Source organism: Atractosteus spatula, chromosome 5, assembly GCF_055471065.1.
Source record: "Atractosteus spatula isolate fAtrSpa1 chromosome 5, fAtrSpa1.hap1, whole genome shotgun sequence".
Lineage (NCBI taxonomy): Eukaryota > Metazoa > Chordata > Actinopteri > Semionotiformes > Lepisosteidae > Atractosteus > Atractosteus spatula.
Window position 1 is genome coordinate 11,163,124 of NC_142710.1, and position 21,418 is coordinate 11,184,541.

At 50.1% G+C, this 21,418-nt stretch overlaps 1 protein-coding gene across 2 annotated transcripts in view; it reads right to left on the reverse strand.

The window, feature by feature from the left end:
- Window positions 1–1,675: 1,675 nt before the first annotated feature.
- The window catches only part of sez6l2 (seizure related 6 homolog (mouse)-like 2), a 55,054-nt gene continuing 35,311 nt past the window's right edge, over window positions 1,676–21,418 (reverse strand). The window contains exons 10-19 of one of the 2 annotated variants that reach the window (XM_088915917.1): window positions 21,116–21,310; window positions 20,585–20,723; window positions 18,765–18,961; window positions 17,630–17,824; window positions 10,940–11,152; window positions 9,475–9,666; window positions 7,355–7,390; window positions 7,124–7,241; window positions 5,117–5,219; window positions 1,808–3,870 (exon numbers count right to left, since the gene is read on the reverse strand). In XM_088915917.1, the coding sequence (XP_088772043.1) occupies window positions 3,841–3,870; window positions 5,117–5,219; window positions 7,124–7,241; window positions 7,355–7,390; window positions 9,475–9,666; window positions 10,940–11,152; window positions 17,630–17,824; window positions 18,765–18,961; window positions 20,585–20,723; window positions 21,116–21,310 (1,418 nt within the window). In that variant the 3' untranslated portion in view covers window positions 1,808–3,840. Of the gene's footprint in view, window positions 3,871–5,116; window positions 5,220–7,123; window positions 7,242–7,354; window positions 7,391–9,474; window positions 9,667–10,939; window positions 11,153–17,629; window positions 17,825–18,764; window positions 18,962–20,584; window positions 20,724–21,115; window positions 21,311–21,418 lie in introns of both variants that reach the window. The other variant, XM_088915918.1, reaches the window with a different exon arrangement.

Sequence of the window (21,418 nt, forward strand, 5' to 3'; positions counted from 1 at the left end):
TGAGTGAGTGTGGTGTGTGTCAGTACCTGATGAAGGTCTTGAAGGCGGTGCTGTGGGGGTAGATACACAGAGGAGAGAGAGAGACACTGTGTGCGTGCGTGCGTGCGTGCGTGTGTCCAGACAGCGGCGGCTCGTCTCGGTTCAGCCTGCTGAATTCGCTCCGTGCCGAGCATGCTCCAGCGGACACTTTCTCCTGCGCTGACCGCTGTAGCCCTCCACTCACGGGGGGTCTCTGAATCCGCCTGAACGAGCCCCAGTCTGCCCAGAGCCTGAACTGCGCCCCAACACTTAGGAGCTGTATCCCCAGGGGTATCACAGAGCCCCCCAGCCTGATCTCTTCCACATCTTCCACATGTCTGTCCCCCAAGACTGTCGACACTCTGGGGGTGACAGGGGCTTCTCCTGCTGTACCCCAGGGGTGTCAAAGAGCCCCCCAGCCTGAGGGGTGTGACTTCACTCCTGTGTCTGTGTGCTGCTGTCCACCTCCCGTTCCTGCTGCTGCTCTGTTCACTGGTTTTGGACTCGTTCCTGTTAAGCTCTTTGAGTGCTGTACAAGTCAAGTGTATCATTATTATGATGAAGGTGTGCCCCAGCAGTAAACGGAGTCCAGCTCACCCCTGCAGGGTTCGGGGTCCCAGCTGACAGGGGGGGCTTCTGTGGGAGAGAGACTGGGGTGTGCTCTGACCTCTGACCTCTGACCTGTGCCTCCCTCCTTCTCTCACGTCAATCTCTCTCTCCTCCTTTCTTCTCCCCTCTCTCCCCCCGTCTCTATTCCCTCTCCTCCCGTCTCTCTCCGCTGTCTCCTCCTGTCTCTATTCTCTTCTCCTCTCTCCTTTTCCATCCTCTCTCCTCTGTCTCCTCCTCTCTCTCCTTCCTTTTTCCTCCCTCTTCCTGTCTCCTTCTCTCTCCTCTCTCCTCCCGTCTCCTCTCTCCAGCAGTGTCCCAGTTATGAACAACAACAGTGAGAAGTCCATGAAGTTTTTTTATTCAGCAAACAAGTTGATAAAAATTAATAAACAATAAACAGATCATAAATAAACACACTGATACGAGATCAGTGACCACTGCACCTGAGCAAGCAGCGTGTTCTGTTCACTCCTCGACTGCACAGCACAATACAATACACCTTCACCCCTGTCACCTGCCTCACTGTGTCTCCCGTCCCGACGTGTGTATTCATGACTGAGGCTTCTCTGTGATCTCCTCTCTCTCACCGTCTCCTGTCCTGCTGAGTGTGTTTATTACTGAGGGAGTCTCTGTGATCTCCTCTCTCTCTCTCACTGTGTCTCCTGTCCTGCTGTGTGTGTTTATTACTGAGGGATTCTCTGTGATCTCCTCTCTCTCACTGTGTCTCCTGTCCTGCTATGTGTGTGTTTATTACTGAGGGAGTCTCTGTGATCTCCTCTCTCTCTATGTGTCTCCTGTCCTGCTGTGTGTGTTTATCACTGAGGGATTCTCTGTGATCTCCTCTCTCTCACTGTGTCTCCTGTCCTGTTGTGTTTATTACTGAGGGAGTCTCTGTGATCTCCACTCTCTCTCCCTGTGTCTCCTGTCCTGCTGTGTGTGTTTATTACTGAGGGAGTCTCTGTGATCTCCTCTCTCTCTTTCACTGTGTTTCCTGTCCTGCTGTGTGTGTTTATTACTGAGGGATTCTCTATGATCTCCTCTCTCTCACTGTGTCTCCTGTCCTGCTGTGTGTGTTTATTACTGAGGGGTTCTCTGTGATCTCCTCTCTCTCACTGTGTCTCCTGTCCTGCGGAGTGTGTTTATTACTGAGGGATTCTCTGTGATCTCCTCTCTCTCTCACTGTGTCTCCTGTCCTGCTGTGTGTGTTTATTACTGAGGGAGTCTCTGTGATCTCCTCTCTCTCTCTCACTGTGTCTCCTGTCCTGCTGTGTGTGTTTATCACTGAGGGTTTATTACGGAGGGTGTGTTTATTACTGAGTGTTTGTCACCGACACAGTGCTGCAGATAACAATGGGGGACAGAGCAGGATGAAAAGTAGAAAATTTGCTTTTCTCAATAAATAGAAACTACAAAGACCAGAATGCAATGGGAGTGGGACGGTGATAACTGAGATACTATGGCAGCCAACTTAGATGGGAGGAAAGTGACATTCTTTTGTTTTCACATTACGGGATGCTCAATTTGGCACTGAATCGTTGACAGATGTATACATATATATTTCTATAGAGAAGATCTGATATTCAATCAAAGTATCTACATTCAATGGGTTACGCCTCTACCTGTCTCTCTCTCTGTCAGCCTGTCTCTCTCACTGCCTGTCTGTCTCAGTCTCCTGCTCTCTGTCTGTCTGTTTCTGTCTGTCTGTCTCTCTGTCTGTCTGTTTCTGTCTGTCTGTCTCTCAGTCTATCTGTTTCTGTCTGTCTCAGTCTCTCTCTGTCTCTCACTTTTCAATCTATCGTTTTTTTGTTTCTCTGGTTTGAAAATGAAGGCTCGTTGACTAATTACAATACAAACAGCGTTCAGTTTGAACAGACTCATAGACACAGACACACAGTGACAGACTGAGACAGACTGAGAGACACAGAAACACAGTGTGATACACACAGACACACAGTGACAGACTGAGACAGACTCATAGACACAGACACACAGTGTGATACACACAGACACACAGTGACAGACTAAGACACAGACTCATAGACACAGACACACAGTGTGATACACACAGACACACAAACACACAGTGACAGACTGAGACACAGACTCATAGACACAGACACACTGTGATACACACAGACACAGTGTGATACACACAGACACAGTGACAGACTGAGACAGACTGAGAGACACAGACACACAGTGTGATACACACAGACACACAGTGTGATACACACAGACACACAAACACACAGTGACAGACTGAGACACAGACTCATAGACACAGACACACTGTGATACACAGACACACAGTGTGATACACACAGACACACAGTGGCAGACTGAGACACAAACTGAGAGACACAGACACACAGTGTGATACACACAGACACACAGTGACAGACTGAGACACAGACTCATAGACACAGACACACTGTGATACACACAGACACACAGTGTGATACACACAGACACACAGTGGCAGACTGAGACACAAACTGAGAGACACAGACACACAGTGTGATACACACAGACACACAGTGACAGACTGAGACACAGACTCATAGACACAGACACACAGTGTGATACACACAGACACACAGTGTGATACACACAGACACACAAACACACAGTGACAGACTGAGACACAGACTCATAGACACAGACACTGTGATACACACAGACACACAAACACACAGTGACAGACTGAGACACAAACTCATAGACACAGACACTCAGTGACAGACTGAGACACAGACTGAGAGACAGACACACAGTGTGATACACAGACACACAGTGACAGACTGAGACACAGACACACAGTGTGATACACACAGACACACAGTGTGATACACACAGACACACAAACACACAGTGACAGACTGAGACACAGACTCATAGACACAGACACACTGTGATACACACAGACACAAACACACTGTGACAGACTCAGAGACACAAACACAATGAGACAGACAGAGACACACAAACACACAGTGACAGACTGTGAGAGACACAGACCGAAACAGACACACAGGAGGTGAGAAACAGACAGAGAAAGAGAGACAGGCCGAGGACAAGCACACAGACAGGCAGGATACAGAGTTCGTCAGCATGAGGGCTCAGAGACAGACAGCCTGGCGGAGGCAGGCCAGTCGCTGGCGCAAGAGGGGCAAGACGGCGTTGGTCTGTCTGTCTCTCCCCTCACCGTTCTCTTCAGATGGACACCTCGTATTCCCTCGTGTCCTGAGCAAGGAGAGACAAGGACATGAGGAGAGAGAGACAGACAGGAACAAGGAGAGAAAGACAGGGACAAAGAGAGAGGGATACAGGAGCCAAAGGGAGAGAGAAGGATAGAGAGAGAGATGGACAAAGAGAGAGAGACGGACAGGAACAAGAAGAGAGAGAGAGACAAAGAGAGAGACAGACAGCAACAAGAAGAGAGAAAGAGGGACAAAGAGAGAGAAGGGTAGAGAGAGAGGGACAAAGAGAGAGAGACAGGAACAAGAAGAGAGAGAAGGATAGAGAGAGTGATGGACAAAGAGAGAGACAGACAGGAACAAAGTCAAAGTCAAAGTCACAGTTTATTGATCAAGTGTACAACAAGATGGCATGCAGCAGCAGCAGCAGCAGTGACTGGCAATGAAATGTATTTTTCTGCGAGCTCACAAAACTCACAAGAATCACAAAATTCACAAAAACACAAAAATCACAAGAATCACAAGAATCACAAAATTCACAAAAACACAAAAACACAAAAATCACAAAACTGAGGTTTCATTTTTGAAATGGAATAAAACTCAATGTGAGCAGAGCTGCTGTGTGTCCATGGTGTGTGCAGTGTACACCAGTAGTGCAGTTATACTGAATACAGTGAGAACTGTGTGTCCATGTAGCCAGTACAGGTGATAACAAGAAGAGAGAGAGAGACAAAAAGAAAGACAGACAGGAACAAGAAGAGAGAGAGACAGACAGGAACAAGAAGAGAGAGAGAGAGGGACAAAGAGAGAGACAGACAGGAACAAGAAGAGAGAGAGAGAGACAAAGAGAGAGACAGACAGGAACAAGAGAGAGAGACAGACAGGAACAAGAAGAGAGAGAGACAGACAGGAGCAAGAAGAGAGAGATGGACAAAGAGAGAGACAGACAGGAACAAGAAGAGAGAGGGACAAAGAGAGAGACAGACAGGAACAAGAAGAGAGAGAAGGATATAGAGAGGGGGACAAAAGAGAGACAAACAGGGACAAAGACAGAGAGAGAGACAGGTGGAGAGGTGTTTGCTCAGTTCAGTTTACTCTCATACGCACAAGTGCATGAAATGCTTATTTGCACGTCTTGTCCAATACACAGACACTAAAGGCATCACCAGAAACACAAACACAGAACAGCAACAGCAACAACCAGTTAAATAACATACAACTTCAAAAGAGAGAGAGAGGGATGAGGAGAGGGGGTTAGGGGTGTACACAGACAGAGAGACAGGCAGTCTTACCCCAGCCTCGTACAGGGGGTTGTTGAAGTCTGACTCCACAGTGATGGGGCTGTAGGAGTGAGTGTGAGAGAGAGACAGGCCAAACAAAGACTTTCCCTGGAACCTGCAAACCACACACAGACAGGAGACACAGTGTGAGAGAGAGACAGGCCAAACAAAGACTTTCCCTGGAACCTGCAAACCACACACAGACAGGAGACACAGTGTGTGAGAGAGAGACAGGCCAAACAAAGACTTTCCCTGGAACCTGCAGCCCACACACAGACAGGAGACACAGTGTGAGAGAGAGAGACAGGCCAAACAAAGACTTTCCCTGGAACCTGCAGCCCACACACAGACAGGAGACACAGTGTGAGAGAGAAAGAGAGAGACAGGCCAAACAAAGACTTTCCCTGGAACCTGCAACCCACACACAGACAGGAGACACAGTGTGAGAGAGAGAGACAGGCCAAACAAAGACTTTCCCTGGAACCTGCAGCCCACACACAGACAGGAGACACAGTGTGAGAGAGAAAGAGAGAGACAGGCCAAACAAAGACTTTCCCTGGAACCTGCAAACCACACACAGACAGGAGACACAGTGTGAGAGAGAGACAGGCCAAACAAAGACTTTCCCTGGAACCTGCAAACCACACACAGACAGGAGACACAGTGTGAGAGAGAGAGACAGGCCAAACAAAGACTTTCCCTGGAACCTGCAAACCACACACAGACAGGAGACACAGTGTGAGAGAGAGAGAGACAGGTCAAACAAAGACTTTCCCTGGAAACTGCAACCCACACACAGACAGGAGACACAGTGTGAGAGAGAAAGAGAGAGACAGGCCAAACAAAGACTTTCCCTGGAAACTGCAACCCACACACAGACAGGAGACACAGTGTGAGAGAGAGAGAGACAGGCCAAACAAAGACTTTCCCTGGAAACTGCAACCCACACATAGACAGGAGACACAGTGTGAGAGAGAGAGAGACAGGCCAAACAAAGACTTTCCCTGGAACCTGCAAACCACACACAGACAGGAGACACAGTGTGAGAGAGAGAGACAGGCCAAACAAAGACTTTCCCTGGAACCTGCAGCCCACACACAGACAGGAGACACAGTGTGTGAGAGAGAGACAGGCCAAACAAAGACTTTCCCTGGAACCTGCAGCCCACACACAGACAGGAGACACAGTGTGAGAGAGAGAGACAGGCCAAACAAAGACTTTCCCTGGAACCTGCAGCCCACACATAGACAGGAGACACAGTGTGAGAGAGAAAGAGAGAGACAGGCCAAACAAAGACTTTCCCTGGAACCTGCAACCCACACACAGACAGGAGACACAGTGTGAGAGAGAGAGACAGGCCAAACAAAGACTTTCCCTGGAACCTGCAACCCACACACAGACAGGAGACACAGTGTGTGAGAGAGAGACAGGCCAAACAAAGACTTTCCCTGGAACCTGCAGCCCACACGCAGACAGGAGACACAGTGTGAGAGAGAGAGACAGGCCAAACAAAGACTTTCCCTGGAACCTGCAAACCACACACAGACAGGAGACACAGTGTGTGTGAGAGAGAGAGACAGGCCAAACAAAGACTTTCCCTGGAATCTGACTCACTGACACACTCACACTGACTCACTGACCCTCTGACCCACTGACCCAATGACTCACACGCTCACTGACCCTCTGACCCACTGACTCACACACTCACTGACCCTCTGACCCTCTGACCCTCTGACTCACACGCTCACTGACACTCTGACCCTCTGACCCACTGACTCACACACTCACTGACCCTCTGACCCTCTGACTCACACGCTCACTGACACTCTGACCCACTGACTCACACGCTCACTGGCTCACTGGCTCACTGACCCTCTGACCCTCTGACCCTCTGACCCACACGCTCACTGACACTCTGACCCACTGACTCACACTCACACTGACTCACTGACCCTCTGACCCACTGACTCACACACTCACTGACCCTCTGACCCTCTGACAGCAATGGGCGGGACTTACTTGGTATAATACAGGTAGATTCCTCCAATCAGAAAGATGACCAGGATGATTGGCATGAAGATCGCCAGGGCGATGTTCCCACCCTTCATCTGGGGGGAGCGATCGGTCGCCCGGGAGACTGAAAGACAGAGGGGCAGCGGCCTCGTCAGCGGCTGGCCGGCGGCCGTGCCCGTCACGGGTGGGAGCCAATCAGAGCGCGGGCCGGGGGCGCGGGGGAGGGGCGGGACTGACCTTCGAGCTTGTGGTCCTCCAGTAACTCCTCGTACGCTGTCCGGCGGCGGAGACACAGAGGGAGGCAGGTTAGTCCCCAGAGCCGAGACCGTCGCTGGAAACAAGGGTGTGTGCTCCTGTCTCTCTCCCCCCGTCCCTGTCTCTCCTCCTCTCTCTCTCCCCCGCTTTCCTGTCTCTACTCCTCGCTCCCTGTCTCTCCTCCTGTCTCTACTTCTCTCTCTCTCCCCCCCATTCCTGTCTCTTCTCCTGTCTCTACTCCTCGCTCCCTGTCTCTCCTCCTGTCTCTACTTCTCTCTCTCTCCCCCCCATTCCTGTCTCTTCTCCTGTCTCTACTCCTCTCTCTCTCCCTGTCTCTACTCCTCGCTCCCTGTCTCTCCTCCTGTCTCTACTCCTCTCTCTCTCCCCCCCATTCCTGTCTCTTCTCCTGTCTCTACTCCTCTCTCTCTCCCTGTCTCTCCTCCTGTCTCTACTCCTCTCTCTCTCCCCTTGTCTCTCCTGTCCGTCTGTCTGTCTCTCCTCCTGTCTCTGCTCCACTCTCTCCCCTTGTCTCTCCTCCTGTCTCTACTACTCTCTCTCCCCTTGTCTCTCCTGTCCGTCTCTCCTCCTGTCTCTATTCCTCCCTCTCTACCCCAGTCTCTCCTGTCCTTCTGTCTGTCTCTCCTGTCCGTCTGTCTGTCTCTCCTCCTGTCTCTACTCCTCTCTCCCCCCCATCTCTGTCTCTCCGGTCTGTCTGTCTGTCTCTCCTCCTGTCTCTCCTGTCCGTCTGTCTCTACTCCTCTCTCCCCCCATCTCTGTCTCTCCTGTCCGTCTGTCTGTCTCTCCTCCTGTCTCTACCCCTCCCTCTCTCCCCTTGTCTCTCCCAGAAACCAGGATGTGCCCTTCTATCTGTCTCTCTTCTATCTGTCCCCCTGTCTCTGTCTCTCTCCTCCTCTCTCTCTCTCACCGTCTCTCAGTGTTGCCAAAGCAGACAGAGTCAATAAAAGATCTACAGACATTTAGAGTACAGACACATCACAGGACTCTCACACTCAACACACAACACACAGAGGAGTATTAGAGACATGCTGGGACAGGAGATCACACACTGTATTATTATTGAGAGACAGGCTCACTGTCTGTTCCTCAGGCTGGGACAGGAGATCACACACTGTAATATTATTATTGAGAGACAGGCTCACTGTCTGTTCCTCAGGCTGGGACAGGAGATCACACACTGTATTATTATTATTATTGAGAGACGGGCTCGCTGTCTGTTCCTCAGGCTGGGACAGGAGATCACACACTGTATTATTATTATTGAGAGACAGGCTCACTGTCTGTTCCTCAGGCTGGGACAGGAGATCACACACTGTATTATTATTATTGAGAGACAGGCTCACTGTCTGTTCCTCAGGCTGGGACAGGAGATCACACACTGTATTATTATTATTGAGAGACAGGCTCACTGTCTGTTCCTCAGGCTGGGACAGGAGATCACACACTGTATTATTATTATTGAGAGACAGGCTCACTGTCTGTTCCTCAGGCTGGGACAGGAGATCACACACTGTATTACTATTATTGAGAGACAGGCTCACTGTCTGTTCCTCAGGCTGGGACAGGAGATCACACACTGTATTATTATTATTGAGAGACAGGCTCACTGTCTGTTCCTCAGGCTGGGACAGGAGATCACACACTGTATTATTATTATTGAGAGACAGGCTCGCTGTCTGTTCCTCAGGCTGGGACAGGAGATCACACACTGTATTATTATTACTGAGAGACGGGCTCACTGTCTGTTCCTCAGGCTGGGACAGGAGATCACACACTGTAATATTATTATTGAGAGACAGGCTCACTGTCTGTTCCTCAGGCTGGGACAGGAGATCACACACTGTATTATTATTATTGAGAGACAGGCTCACTGTCTGTTCCTCAGGCTGGGACAGGAGATCACACACTCTCTCCCTGTCTCTACTCCTCTCTTTTCCCCTGTCTCTCCTTCCCCTGTCTCTACTCCTCTCTCCCCCTGTCTCTCCTCTCCCTGTCTCTCTCCCTGTCTCTTCTCTCTCTTCTTACCTCTTGATCATTTCAATCTCTCTCTGTTTCTATACACACAGGCTCAAACCATCTCTTACCTTTGCAGAAGGGGGGCGGACTGTTCCACTGAGAGGGGTGTCCAGGGATGCAGGTAATGGTGACCTCGCCGATGAGCTCGTAGCCTTCGTAGCAGAAGAACCGCAGAGTCTCTCCAGCCTGGTAGCGGTGCTTGTACAGAGTCTGATAGCCATTCTCCGGGATACCAGGGTTAGGGCAGGGCTCATACTTCACTGAGAGAGAGGGACAGGTTAATGCATTAACACTGCACTGAGAGAGAGAGGGGTTAATACAGACACACTGACTGGAAACTCCAGTACATTAACACTGCACTGAGAGAGAGGGGTTAATACACACACACTGACTGGACACTCCAGTACATTAACACTGCACTGAGAGAGAGGGGTTAATACAGACACACTGACTGGACACTCCAGTACATTAACACTGCACTGAGAGAGAGAGGGGTTAATACAGACACACTGACTGGACACTCCAGTACATTAACACTGCACTGAGAGAGAGAGAGAGGGGTTAATACAGACACACTGACTGGACACTCCAGTACATTAACACTGCACTGAGAGAGAGAGGGGTTAATACAAACACACTGACTGGACACTCTAGTACATTAACACTGCACTGAGAGAGAGAGGGGTTAATACAGACACACTGACTGGACACTCCAGTACATTAACACTGCACTGAGAGAGAGAGAGAGGGGTTAATACAGACACACTGACTGGAAACTCCAGTACATTAACACTGCACTGAGAGAGAGAGGGGTTAATACACACACTCTGACTGGACACTCCAGTACATTAACACTGCACTGAGAGAGAGAGGGGTTAATACACACACACTGACTGGACACTCCAGTACATTAACACTGCACTGAGAGAGAGAGGGGTTAATACACACACTCTGACTGGACACTCCAGTACATTAACACTGCACTGAGAGAGAGGGGTTAATACACACACACTGACTGGACACTCCAGTACATTAACACTGCACTGAGAGAGAGAGGGGTTAATACACACACACTGACTGGACACTCCAGTACATTAACACTGCACTGAGAGAGAGAGAAGGGTTAATACACACACACTGACTGGACACTCCAGTACATTAACACTGCACTGAGAGAGAGGGGTTAATACACACACTGACTGGACACTCCAGTACATTAACACTGCACTGAGAGAGAGAGAGGGGTTAATACACACACACTGACTGGACACTCCAGTACATTAACACTGCACTGAGAGAGAGGGGTTAATACAGACACACTGACTGGACACTCCAGTACATTAACACTGCACTGACAGAGAGAGGGGTTAATACAGACACACTGACTGGACACTCCAGTACATCAACACTGCACTGAGAGGGGGGTTAATACAGACACACTGACTGGACACTCCAGTACATTAACACTGCACTGAGAGAGAGAGGGGTTAACAGAGGTATCAGTGTAGAGACAGAAGAGGCGCAGTTACTCACAGACACACTTTGGGCTGCGGTCACTCCACTTCGGGGTGCCTGTGTCGCGGCTGTGGCAGGTGAGGGAGGGGGCCCCCTCCAGCTGATACCCCTCAGAGCAAGAGAACCGCACCACCACGCCCACGGGGAACAGGGCCTCTGCAACCTGTCGGGCCCCACCCAGAACCGTCCTCGCGCCATTCACCACTTCCCCTGGGTCAGAACAGTACTGGACTGAGAAAGAGAGGGGTTAATAAAGACTCCAGAGGTTAATATAGACACTCCTCACACAGAGAGATGAACACAGACCCTAATACAGACCCCAGAGACACTCCTCACACAGAGAGATGAACACAGACCCTAATACAGACCCCAGAGACACTCCTCACACAGAGAGATGAACACAGACCCTAATACAGACCCCAGAGACACTCCTCACACAGAGAGATGAACACAGGCCCTAATACAGACCCCAGAGACACTCCTCACACAGAGAGATGAACACAGACCCTAATACAGACCCCAGAGACACTCCTCACACAGAGAGATGAACACAGACCCTAATACAGACCCCAGAGACACTCCTCACACAGAGAGATGAACACAGACCCTAATACAGACCCCAGAGACACTCCTCACACAGAGAGATGAACACAGACCCTAATACAGACCCCAGAGACACTCCTCACACAGAGAGATGAACACAGAGCCCAGAGACACTCCTCACACAGAGAGATGAATACAGACCCTAAAACAGACCCCAGAGACACTCCTCACACAGAGAGATGAACACAGGCCCTAATACAGACCCCAGAGACACTCCTCACACAGAGAGATGAACACAGACCCTAATACAGACCCCAGAGACACTCCTCACACAGAGAGATGAACACAGACCCTAATACAGACCCCAGAGACACTCCTCACACAGAGAGATGAACACAGACCCTAATACAGACCCCAGAGACACTCCTCACACAGAGAGATGAACACAGACCCTAATACAGACCCCAGAGACACTCCTCACACAGAGAGATGAACACAGAGCCCAGAGACACTCCTCACACAGAGAGATGAATACAGACCCTAAAACAGACCCCAGAGACACTCCTCACACAGAGAGATGAACACAGAGCCCAGAGACACTCCTCACACAGAGAGATGAATACAGACCCTAAAACAGACCCCAGAGACACTCCTCACACAGAGAGATGAACACAGACCCTAATACAGACCCCAGAGACACTCCTCACACAGAGAGATGAACACAGAACCTAATACAGACCTCAGAGACACTCCTCACACAGAGAGATGAACACAGAACCTAATACAGACCTCAGAGACACTCCTCACACAGTGAGATGAACACAGACCCTAATACAGACCCCAGAGACACTTCTCACACAGAGAGATGAACACAGACCCTAAAACAGACCCCAGAGACACTCCTCACACAGAGAGATGAACACAGGCCCTAATACAGACCCCAGAGACACTCCTCACACAGAGAGATGAACACAGACCCTAATACAGACCCCAGAGACACTCCTCACACAGAGAGATGAACACAGACCCCAGAGACACTCCTCACACAGAGAGATGAACACAGACCCTAATACAGACCCCAGAGACACTCCTCACACAGAGAGATGAACACAGACCCTAATACAGACCCCAGAGACACTCCTCACACAGAGAGATGAATACAGACCCTAATACAGACCTCAGAGACACTCCTCACACAGAGAGATGAATACAGACCCTAATACAGACCCCAGAGACACTCCTCACACAGAGAGATGAATACAGACCCTAATACAGACCCCAGAGACACTCCTCACACAGAGAGATGAACACAGACCCCAGAGACACTCCTCACACAGAGAGATGAACACAGACCCTAATACAGACCCCAGAGACACTCCTCACACAGAGAGATGAACACAGACTCTAATACAGACCCCAGAGACACTCCTCACACAGAGAGATGAACACAGACCCTAATACAGACCTCAGAGACACTCCTCACACAGAGAGATGAATACAGACCCTAATACAGACCCCAGAGACACTCCTCACACAGAGAGATGAATACAGACCCTAATACAGACCCCAGACACACTCCTCACACAGGGAGATGAATACAGACCCTAATACAGACCCCAGAGACACTTCTCACACAGAGAGATGAACACAGACCCTAAAACAGACCCCAGAGACACTCCTCACACAGAGAGATGAACACAGGCCCTAATACAGACCCCAGAGACACTCCTCACACAGAGAGATGAACACAGACCCTAATACAGACCCCAGAGACACTCCTCACACAGAGAGATGAACACAGAGCCCAGAGACACTCCTCACACAGAGAGATGAACACAGACCCTAATACAGACCCCAGAGACACTCCTCACACAGAGAGATGAACACAGACCCTAATACAGACCCCAGAGACACTCCTCACACAGAGAGATGAATACAGACCCTAATACAGACCCCAGAGACACTCCTCACACAGAGAGATGAACACAGACCCTAATACAGACCTCAGAGACACTCCTCACACAGAGAGATGAATACAGACCCTAAAACAGACCCCAGAGACACTCCTCACACAGAGAGATGAACACAGAGCCCAGAGACACTCCTCACACAGAGAGATGAATACAGACCCTAAAACAGACCCCAGAGACACTCCTCACACAGAGAGATGAACACAGACCCTAATACAGACCCCAGAGACACTCCTCACACAGAGAGATGAACACAGAACCTAATACAGACCTCAGAGACACTCCTCACACAGAGAGATGAACACAGAACCTAATACAGACCTCAGAGACACTCCTCACACAGTGAGATGAACACAGACCCTAATACAGACCCCAGAGACACTCCTCACACAGAGAGATGAATACAGACCCTAAAACAGACCCCAGAGACACTCCTCACACAGAGAGATGAACACAGGCCCTAATACAGACCCCAGAGACACTCCTCACACAGAGAGATGAACACAGACCCTAATACAGACCCCAGAGACACTCCTCACACAGAGAGATGAACACAGACCCCAGAGACACTCCTCACACAGAGAGATGAACACAGACCCTAATACAGACCCCAGAGACACTCCTCACACAGAGAGATGAACACAGACCCTAATACAGACCCCAGAGACACTCCTCACACAGAGAGATGAATACAGACCCTAATACAGACCTCAGAGACACTCCTCACACAGAGAGATGAATACAGACCCTAATACAGACCCCAGAGACACTCCTCACACAGAGAGATGAATACAGACCCTAATACAGACCCCAGAGACACTCCTCACACAGAGAGATGAACACAGACCCCAGAGACACTCCTCACACAGAGAGATGAACACAGACCCTAATACAGACCCCAGAGACACTCCTCACACAGAGAGATGAACACAGACTCTAATACAGACCCCAGAGACACTCCTCACACAGAGAGATGAACACAGACCCTAATACAGACCTCAGAGACACTCCTCACACAGAGAGATGAATACAGACCCTAATACAGACCCCAGAGACACTCCTCACACAGAGAGATGAATACAGACCCTAATACAGACCCCAGACACACTCCTCACACAGGGAGATGAATACAGACCCTAATACAGACCCCAGAGACACTTCTCACACAGAGAGATGAACACAGACCCTAAAACAGACCCCAGAGACACTCCTCACACAGAGAGATGAACACAGGCCCTAATACAGACCCCAGAGACACTCCTCACACAGAGAGATGAACACAGACCCTAATACAGACCCCAGAGACACTCCTCACACAGAGAGATGAACACAGAGCCCAGAGACACTCCTCACACAGAGAGATGAACACAGACCCTAATACAGACCCCAGAGACACTCCTCACACAGAGAGATGAACACAGACCCTAATACAGACCCCAGAGACACTCCTCACACAGAGAGATGAATACAGACCCTAATACAGACCCCAGAGACACTCCTCACACAGAGAGATGAACACAGACCCTAATACAGACCTCAGAGACACTCCTCACACAGAGAGATGAATACAGACCCTAATACAGACCCCAGAGACACTCCTCACACAGAGAGATGAACACAGAACCTAATACAGACCTCAGAGACACTCCTCACACAGAGAGATGAACACAGAACCTAATACAGACCTCAGAGACACTCCTCACACAGTGAGATGAACACAGACCCTAATACAGACCCCAGAGACACTTCTCACACAGAGAGATGAACACAGACCCTAAAACAGACCCCAGAGACACTCCTCACACAGAGAGATGAACACAGGCCCTAATACAGACCCCAGAGACACTCCTCACACAGAGAGATGAACACAGACCCTAATACAGACCCCAGAGACACTCCTCACACAGAGAGATGAACACAGACCCCAGAGACACTCCTCACACAGAGAGATGAACACAGACCCTAATACAGACCCCAGAGACACTCCTCACACAGAGAGATGAACACAGACCCTAATACAGACCCCAGAGACACTCCTCACACAGAGAGATGAACACAGACCCTAATACAGACCTCAGAGACACTCCTCACACAGAGAGATGAATACAGACCCTAATACAGACCCCAGAGACACTCCTCACACAGAGAGATGAATACAGACCCTAATACAGACCCCAGAGACACTCCTCACACAGAGAGATGAACACAGACCCCAGAGACACTCCTCACACAGAGAGATGAACACAGACCCTAATACAGACCCCAGAGACACTCCTCACACAGAGAGATGAACACAGACCCTAATACAGACCCCAGAGACACTCCTCACACAGAGAGATGAACACAGACCCTAATACAGACCTCAGAGACACTCCTCACACAGAGAGATGAATACAGACCCTAATACAGACCCCAGAGACACTCCTCACACAGAGAGATGAATACAGACCCTAATACAGACCCCAGACACACTCCTCACACAGGGAGATGAATACAGACCCTAATACAGACCCCAGAGACACTTCTCACACAGAGAGATGAACACAGACCCTAATACAGACCCCAGAGACACTCCTCACACAGAGAGATGAACACAGGCCCTAATACAGACCCCAGAGACACTCCTCACACAGAGAGATGAACACAGACCCTAATACAGACCCCAGAGACACTCCTCACACAGAGAGATGAACACAGAGCCCAGAGACACTCCTCACACAGAGAGATGAACACAGACCCTAATACAGACCCCAGAGACACTCCTCACACAGAGAGATGAACACAGACCCTAATACAGACCCCAGAGACACTCCTCACACAGAGAGATGAATACAGACCCTAATACAGACCCCAGAGACACTCCTCACACAGAGAGATGAACACAGACCCTAATACAGACCTCAGAGACACTCCTCACACAGAGAGATGAATACAGACCCTAATACAGACCCCAGAGACACTCCTCACACAGAGAGATGAATACAGACCCTAATACAGACCCCAGACACACTCCTCACACAGGGAGATGAATACAGACCCTAATACAGACCTCAGAGACACTCCTCACACAGAGAGATGAACACAGACCCCAGAGACACTCCTCACACAGAGAGATGAACACAGACCCTAATACAGACCCCAGAGACACTTCTCACACAGAGAGATGAACACAGACCCTAAAACAGACCCCAGAGACACTCCTCACACAGGGAGATGAATACAGACCCTAATACAGACCCCAGAGACACTCCACACACAGAGAGATGAACACAGACCCTAATACAGACCCCAGAGACACTCCTCACACAGAGAGATGAATACAGACCCTAATACAGACCCCAGACACACTCCTCACACAGGGAGATGAATACAGACCCTAATACAGACCCCAGAGACACTTCTCACACAGAGAGATGAACACAGACCCTAATACAGACCCCAGAGACACTCCTCACACAGAGAGATGAACACAGGCCCTAATACAGACCCCAGAGACACTCCTCACACAGAGAGATGAACACAGACCCTAATACAGACCCCAGAGACACTCCTCACACAGAGAGATGAACACAGAGCCCAGAGACACTCCTCACACAGAGAGATGAACACAGACCCTAATACAGACCCCAGAGACACTCCTCACACAGAGAGATGAACACAGACCCTAATACAGACCCCAGAGACACTCCTCACACAGAGAGATGAATACAGACCCTAATACAGACCCCAGAGACACTCCTCACACAGAGAGATGAACACAGACCCTAATACAGACCTCAGAGACACTCCTCACACAGAGAGATGAATACAGACCCTAATACAGACCCCAGAGACACTCCTCACACAGAGAGATGAATACAGACCCTAATACAGACCCCAGACACACTCCTCACACAGGGAGATGAATACAGACCCTAATACAGACCTCAGAGACACTCCTCACACAGAGAGATGAACACAGACCCCAGAGACACTCCTCACACAGAGAGATGAACACAGACCCTAATACAGACCTCAGAGACACTCCTCACACAGAGAGATGAACACAGACCCCAGAGACACTCCTCACACAGAGAGATGAACACAGACCCTAATACAGACCCCAGAGACACTTCTCACACAGAGAGATGAACACAGACCCTAAAACAGACCCCAGAGACACTCCTCACACAGGGAGATGAACATCTGGACTGACCTTTCCGGCAGGTGGGCGGAGCGTTGCTCCAGGACAGATCCCACTGGCAGGTGATGATGTCGGAGCCGACGATGTCGTAGCCCGGCTGGCACTCGTAGGTCACCACGCTGCCCCTTACCAGGCTGGGGTGGGAGGAGCTGCTCCAGCCGGAGCTGACGGGCGGCAGCGCGGCGCAGGTGTCGTTCCGCTCCAGCTCTGGGGGCGGAAACAGGCGGGAATCCCGAGGAGCCCAGAGACAGACACCCTCATGCCGACCGGGGCTCTGGGGCCCTGGGGTCACAGCGGGACCTGGGGGTCTGTCTGTGTGGAGTCTGCGTGTTCTCCCCAGGTTGGTGTGGCACCGGCACTGGTGTGAGTGTGTGAGCGCGTGTGGCACTGGTGTGAGTGTGTGAGCGTGGGTGGCACTGGTGTGAGTGTGTGAGCGCGTGTGGCACTGGTGTGAGTGTGTGAGCGTGTGAGAATGTGAGCATGTGTGGCACTGGTGTGTGTGTGTGAGCGTGTATGAGCGTGGGTGGCACTGGTGTGAGTGTGTGAGCGTGTATGGCACTGGTGTGAGTTTGTGAGCATGTATGAGTGTGGGTGGCACTGGTGTGAGTGTGTGAGCGTGTGTGGCACTGGGACTGCTGCCTGTTGCCTGTTTCCTGCTTCCTGTTGCCTGCTGCCTGCTGCCTACTTCCTATTTCCTGTTTCCTGTTGCCTTCTGCCTGCTTCCTATTACCTGCTGCCTGTTTCTTGTTTCCTGTTACCTGCTGCCTGCTTCCTGTTACCTGCTGCCTGCTTCCTGTTACCTGCTGCCTGTTTCTTGTTTCCTGTTACCTGCTGCCTGTTTCTTGTTTCCTGTTACCTGCTGCCTGCTTTCTGTTTCCTGCTGCCTGCTGCCTGCTTTCTGTTTCCTGTTTCCAGCTGCTTGCTGCCTGCTTTCTGTTTCCTGTTACCTGCTGCCTGTTTCCTGTTTCCTGTTTCCTGCTGCCTGTTTCCTGCTGCCTGCTTTCTGTTTCCTGTTTCCTGCTGCTTGCTGCCTGCTTCCTGTTTCCTGCTTCCTGTTTCCTGTTTCCTGTTTCCTGTTTCCTGCTGCCTGCTTTCTGTTTCCTGTTACCTGCTGCCTGTCACTCTGGAGGTACCGAAGGGACTTTACCGCGGTAGTGGATGAGGAAGCCCTGGCTGAGGATGAAGGAGGAGTCGTCAGCATCACTCTGGAACTGGATCGTGACCTCTGACCCCACGGAGTACACCCGGAAACGCTCCCGCGACCCCAGGTACTGGCCAAACACGTGAGCAGTGAGGTCATGGCCATCATACAAGGTGAGGATGTCACTGCGCCGGATATTGAGTCTGAGAGAGAGAGAGAGGGGTTAATACAGACACACTGACTGGACACTCCAGTACATTAACACTGCACTGAGAGAGAGAGATGGGTTAATACACACACACTGACTGGACACTCCAGTACATTAACACTGCACTGAGAGAGAGAGATGGGTTAATACACACACACTGACTGGACACTCCAGTACATTAACACTGCACTGAGAGAGAGAGATGGGTTAATACACACACACTGACTGGACACTCCAGTACATTAACACTGCACTGAGAGAGAGAGAGGGGTTCATACAGACACACTGACTGGACACTCCAGTACATTAACACTGCACTGAGAGAGAGGGGTTAATACACACACACTGACTGGACACTCCAGTACATTAACACTGCACTGAGAGAGAGAGATGGGTTAATACAGACACACTGACTGGACACTCCAGTACATTAACACTGCACTGAGAGACAGAGGGGTTAATACACACACACTGACTGGACACTCCAGTACATTAACACTGCACTGAGAGAGAGAGATGGGTTAATACAGACACACTGACTGGACACTCCAGTACATTAACACTGCACTGAGAGAGAGAGGGGTTAATACACACACACTGACTGGACACTCCAGTACATTAACACTGCACTGAGAGAGAGAGGGGTTAATACAGACATACTGACTGGACACTCCAGTACATTAACACTGGACTGAGAGAGAGGGGTTAATACAGACACACTGACTGGACACTCCAGTACATTAACACTGCACTGAGAGAGAGGGGTTCATACACACACACTGACTGGACACTCCAGTACATTAACACTGCACTGAGAGAGAGGGGTTAATACACACACACTGACTGGACACTCCAGTACATTAACACTGCACTGAGAGAGAGAGGGGTTAATACAGACACACTGACTGGACACTCCAGTACATTAACACTGCACTGAGAGAGAGAGATGGGTTAATACAGACACACTGACTGGACACTCCAGTACATTAACACTGCACCGAGAGACAGAGGGGTTAATACACACACACTGACTGGACACTCCAGTACATTAACACTGCACTGAGAGAGAGAGATGGGTTAATACAGACACACTGACTGGACACTCCAGTACATTAACACTGCACTGAGAGAGAGAGGGGTTAATACACACACACTGACTGGACACTCCAGTACATTAACACTGCACTGAGAGAGAGAGGGGTTAATACAGACATACTGACTGGACACTCCAGTACATTAACACTGGACTGAGAGAGAGGGGTTAATACAGACACACTGACTGGACACTCCAGTACATTAACACTGCACTGAGAGAGAGAGGGGTTCATACACACACACTGACTGGACACTCCAGTACATTAACACTGCACTGAGAGAGAGAGGGGTTAATACAGACACACTGACTGGACACTCCAGTACATTAACACTGCACTGAGAGAGAGAGGGGGGTTAATACACACACTGACTGGACACTCCAGTACATTAACACTGCACTGAGAGAGAGAGGGGTTAATACAGACACACTGACTGGACACTCCAGTACATTAACACTGCACTGAGAGAGAGGGGGGTTCATACAGATAACAAAAGAGATGGAGAGTGAAGGAGAAAGACTCACATCTGGATGTCCAGTTCAATGCGCTTGTCCTCACTAACATGAATCTGCCAGACACAGTCCTGCCCTTTAGAGTAACTCTGAGGCCAGTCAGGAGACAGGACTGTACCTGAGGGCTCAGAGAGCTCCCCTCCACACAGTGCTGAAGGACAGAGAAGAATGAGAGGGGTTAATACAGATACACTGACTGGACACTCCAGTACATTAACACTGCACTGAGAGAGAGAGGGGTTAATACAGATACACTGACTGGACACTGCAGTACATTAACACTGCACTGAGAGAGAGAGGGGTTAATACAGACACACTGACTGGACACTCCAGTACATTAACACTGCACTGAGAGAGAGAGACAGGTTAATATAGACATGCTGACTCAACAGTGCACACACAGAGAGGGGTGATATATGTTTATTACTGTCGTTTAAGCTGAGTTATTCAGAAAGAGTCAATGAAGATTTTTCTTCCCAGAAAGCTGTTCCTCCAGTGTACAAGCACTGTGTCTGTGCGTTTTCGGAGAGGTGCTTGCTGTACCTTTGCAGACTGGCTCGCTCTCGTTCCAGCGGGGTTCGCTGGGATCGATGCACTCGATGACCCCTGACCCCTGCTCCATGAGGAAGCCAGGAGAGCAGGAGAAGGTCACTCTCGTGCCAACCTGGTAGGACAGGTCAGTGGTGCTGAAGTTCCCATGGAGTAGGAATGGCTCATAGCAGTGCTCTGCATCAAAGGCTGAAGAGACAGAGAGAGGGGTTAAAACACAGACACTGACTGGGCACTCCAGTACATTAACACTGCACTGAGAGAGAGAGAGGGGTTAATACAGACACACTGACTGGA